Source organism: Haliotis rufescens, unplaced genomic scaffold (assembly GCF_023055435.1).
Source record: "Haliotis rufescens isolate VD_foot unplaced genomic scaffold, xgHalRufe1.0.p SCAF_17, whole genome shotgun sequence".
Lineage (NCBI taxonomy): Eukaryota > Metazoa > Mollusca > Gastropoda > Lepetellida > Haliotidae > Haliotis > Haliotis rufescens.
In genome coordinates, this window is record NW_025963857.1 from 7,536,704 (window position 1) to 7,541,982 (window position 5,279).

At 47.4% G+C, this 5,279-nt stretch overlaps 1 protein-coding gene across 1 annotated transcript; it reads left to right on the top strand.

The window, feature by feature from the left end:
- Positions 1-682: 682 nt before the first annotated feature.
- LOC125381108 (uncharacterized protein P19A11.02c-like) lies at positions 683-1,498 on the top strand. The gene has a single exon (XM_048397326.1). The coding sequence runs from the start codon at positions 683-685 to the stop codon at positions 1,496-1,498; it is 816 nt and encodes a 271-aa protein (XP_048253283.1).
- Positions 1,499-5,279: the final 3,781 nt, after the last annotated feature.

Below are 5,279 nucleotides of genomic sequence, written 5' to 3' on the forward strand. Positions count from 1 at the left end.
TGCCACCACCAATGTGCCACCATCACTGTTCCTCCATCATTGTGCCACATCATTGTGTCACCACCATTGTGCCACCACCAATGTGCCACCATCATTGTGCCACCATCATTGTGCCACCACCATTGTGCCACCATCATTGTGCCACCGTCATTGTGCCACACCACTTTGCCACCATCACTGTTCCTCCACCATTGTGCCACCACCATTGTGCCACCATCATTGTGGCTCCATCATTGTGTCACCACCATTGTGCCACCGTCATTGTGGCTCCATCATTGCGTCACCACCATTGTGCCACCGTCATTGTGCCACCATCATTGTGTCACCACCATTGTGCCACCATCATTGTGGCTCCATCATTGCGTCACAACCATTGTGCCACCATTATTGTGTCACCACCATTGTGCCACCACCTTTGTGTCACCATCATTGTGCCACCATCATTGTGCCACCACCACTGTGCCACCATCACTGTTCCTCCACCATTGTGCCACCACCATTGTGCCACCATCATTGTGGCTCCATCATTGTGTCACCACCATTGTGCCACCATCATTGTGTCACCATCATTGTGTCACCATCATTGTGCCACCACCATTGTGCCACCATCATTGTGCCACATCGCTATTTGACCACCATTGTGCCACCACCATTGTGCCACCACCGTTGTGTCACCATCATTATGTCACCACCATTGTGCCACCACCATTGTGCCACCATCATTGTGCCACATCGCTATTTGACCATCATTGTGCCACCACCATTGTGCCACCACCGTTGTGTCACCACCATTGTGCCACCGTCATTGTGTCACCACCATTGTGTCACCACCATTGTGCCACCATCATTGTGTCACCATCATTGTGCCACCGTCATTGTGCCACCATCATTGTGTCACCACCATTGTGCCACCATCATTGTGGCTCCATCATTGTGTCACCACCATTGTGCCACCATTATTGTGTCACCACCATTGTGCCACCACCTTTGTGTCACCATCATTGTGCCACCATCATTGTGCCACCACCACTGTGCCACCATCACTGTTCCTCCACCATTGTGCCACCACCATTGTGCCACCATCATTGTGGCTCCATCATTGTGTCACCACCATTGCGCCACCATCATTGTGTCACCATCATTGTGCCACCATCATTGTGTCACAATCATTGTGCCACCATCGCTATTTGACCATCATTGTGCCACCGTCATTGTGCCACCACCACTTTGCCACCATCACTGTTCCTCCATCATTGTGCCACCATCATTGTGTCACCATCATTGTGTCACCACCATTGTGCCACCATCGCTATTTGACCATCATTGTGCCACCGTCATTGTGCCACCACCACTGTGCCACCATCACTGTTCCACCATCACTGTTCCTCCATCATTGTGCCACCATTATTGTGCCACCATCATTGTGGCTCCATCATTGTGTCACCACCATTGTGCCACCACCGTTGTGCCACCGTCATTGTGCCACATCGCTATTTGACCATCATTGTGCCACCGTCATTGTGCCACCACCACTGTGCCACCATCACTGTTCCTCCATTATTGTGCCACCACCATTGTGCCACCATCATTGTGTCACCACCATTGTGCCACCGTCATTGTGCCACCATCATTGTGCCACCGTCATTGTGGCTCCATCATTGCGTCATCGTCATCCTGCCACCATCATTGTGATTATTTTTTAGAGAATATGAAAAACTATATAATTTGCAAGGTGCACAATTTTCACCATGTGCCTGTGGGTATAGACCTAATGGTGAATTTACTGAAGTCCCTCACGGTTGATACATCATTGCATTTCAGCACCAACCGACTCAATCATGAGCCCCGGGCACCCGGGCACATCCTGCTGATGCAATATCTTGTGATGAGGCAGCGTATGTTATGTATGCACAAGCTACTCTGTTATTTGTCTGTCCGGAAAATGCCTGTTTGTAGATTTGTCGATTACAAATGAAACCACCAGCATACGGCCATGTGTTAAAACCGTCCCATTCCAACGGACTTGAAAAGTGTGTCGATTTCAAGATGTCGTTCCGCACTGTGTGTTTTTTGCAATGTTTCACAGCAAGTGCAATAACCTTTGGTTGTAAGCTCTGACTCAGCACGTACAAGTGGCATCTGTATAGTAATTAGCATCATGGCGTCGCTGCAGAGAGTTTTCACATACGCCGTTAACCGGCGAGAAAGAAATTTGAAACTGTTTAAAATCAGATCCATTCTAAAACATGCTGTGTGATTGATTTTACATATTTTATTCATTGATCATTTGCAGTAAATATTTTGTACAATTAGTTAGAGTTTGAGTTTAAAAGAGTGACACCCACAACGTATTAGCAACTGTTTTAATATGTTACCATCAGATCTCAATCACATAAGCTGATTATGATGTGAGTGAGTGAGTTGGGTTTAACGCCACTTTTAACATTATTCCAGTTATATCACGGCGTGCCAGCTTAATGTGGGAGGAAAGCCCGAAGTGATGCATGTCTCGGACGTTTACCACTGCGGTGAAACCCACGAGCACGGGTATGGAGCTGACAAACCTAGAAACATAATCGGGGCGAACCGGGATTCGAACCCTCAATCATAGGTTTCTGGCGTGCCCAAGGGACGCAACTTTGCACAGAGAATCGCGCGCCTTAGACGACTGGGCCAGCCGTGCCCCCGATGATGATGTGAATGTTGAAGAGTGAGTGAGAATGGTTTCACGCCGCTTTTATCAATATTCCAGCAACATCGCGGCGGGGGACACTAGAAATGGGCTTCAACCACGTGGTCACCCCACCGCCCCTCGATGTTGAGGAAGTAGTAACGTTGGTGCATGTACCGACGTTGAAACCTCCTTGAACACCACTGCTTTAATTGTGTTAAAGGGGCGGTGGGGTAGTCTCGTGGCTAAAGCGTTCGCTCGTCGGGTTCGATTCCTCACATCGGTACAATGTGTGAAGCCCATTTCTGGTGTCCCTCGCTGTGATATTGCTGGAATATTGCAAAAAATCGGCGTAAAACCTTACTCTCTCTCTTCAAAGAGTTAAAGAAGAGTTGGTAATCGATCTTTTTATTAGTTGGGCGTATCGAAAATCCATCGAGTCGTACGAAATTACATATAGGTTGTGTTGCAGGTGGCGTTGTGCGTGGTGGTGTAGGTTGACTGGACAGTGATGGTGATGGTGGCACAATGATTGTGACACAGTAATGGTGGCACGTTGATGTTGGCACAATGATGGTGGCAGAATGATGGTGGTACAATGATGGTGGCACAATGATAATGACACAATGATGGTGGCACAGTGATGGTGACAATGATTGTGGCACAGTGATGGTGGAACAATGATGATGGCACAGTGATGGTGACACAATGATGGTGGCACAGTGATGGTGGAACAATGATGATGGCACAGTGATGGTGACACAATGATGGTGGCTCAATGATGGTGGCACAATGATGGTGGCACAATGATGGTGGCTCAATGATGGTGGCACAATGATGTTTCACAGTGATGGTGACACGATGATGTTGGCACAATTATGGTGGCACAATGATGGTGGTACAATGATGGTGGCACAATGATGGTGACACAATGATGGTTGCACAATGATGGTGACACAGTGATGGTGGCACAATGATGGTGACACAATGATGGTGACACAATGATGGTGGCACAATGATGGTGGCACAGTGATGGTGGCACAATGATGGTGGCACAATGATGGTGACACAGTGATGGTGACACAATGATGGTGACACGATGATGTTGGCACAATTATGGTGGCACAATGATGGTGGCACAATGATGGTAACACTATGATGGTGGCACAATGATGGTGACACAGTGATGGTGGCACAATGATGGTGGCTCAATGATGGTGGCACAATGATGCTGACACGATGATGGTGGCACACTGATGGTAGCACGATGATGATGGCAGAATGATAATGACACAATGATGGTGGCACAGTGATGGTGACAATGATTGTGGCACAGTGATGGTGGAACAATGATGATGTCACAGTGATGGTGACACAATGATGGTGGCACAGTGATGGTGACACAATGATGATGGCACAGTGATGGTGACACAATGATGGTGGCACATTAATGGTGACACAATGATGGTGGCACAGTGATGGTGGAACAATGATGGTGGCACAGTGATGGTGACACAATGATGGTGGCACAGTGATGGTGGAACAATGATGGTGGCACAGTGATGGTGACACAATGATGGTGGCACAGTGATGGTGGAACAATGATGGTGGCACAGTGATGGTGACACACTAATTGTGGCACAGTGATGGTGGCACATTGATGTGGTACAATGATGATGGCACAATGATGGTGACACAATGATGATGGCACAATGATGGTGGCACAATGATGCTAACACGATGGTGGTGGCACAATGACGGTGGTTCAATGACGGTGACAGAATGACGATGACACAATGATGTGGCACAATGACGGTGGTACAATGACGGTGACACAATGATGTGGCAAAATGATGGTGGCACAATGATGTGGCACAATGACGGTGACACAATGATGTGTAACAATGATGGTGGCACAATGATGTGTCACAATGATGGTGGCACAGTGATGGTGGCACAATGGTGGTGACACAATGATGGTGGCACAGTGATGGTGGCACAATGATGTGTCACAATGATGGTGGCACAATGATGGTGGCACAGTGATGGTGGCACAATGATGTGTCACAATGATGGTGGCACAGTGATGGTGGCACAATGTTGGTGGCACAATGATGGTAGCACAATGATGGTGGCACAATGATGTGGCACAATGATGTGGCACAATGACGGTGACAATGATGTGTCACAATGATGGTGTCACAATGATGTGTCACAATGATGGTGGCACAGTGATGGTGGCACAATGACGGTGGTACAATGACGTGGCACAATGACGGTGGCACAATGATGTGGCACAATGACGGTGACACAATGATGTGGCACAATGATTATGGCGCGTTGATGATGGCACGAAGGCTAAAGAGTTATCTTTTTTAAAACATAATTTTGTTCTTGCTGAATGCAGTTCCTCATGCTATATGGACACACGCAGTGTACGGAAGTAGTCGGTATCAAGGCCTGGCAATCTCACCAGAATTTTAAAAACCAACAAGCAGATAATTTAATAACTGCAGCTTAACACTTTGAGATCAGATAGTGTTGAATCCTTTTGGCTTTCCTGCGTTTCTTCATTCTGTAATTGAAAATATAATTCCTACAACGGATA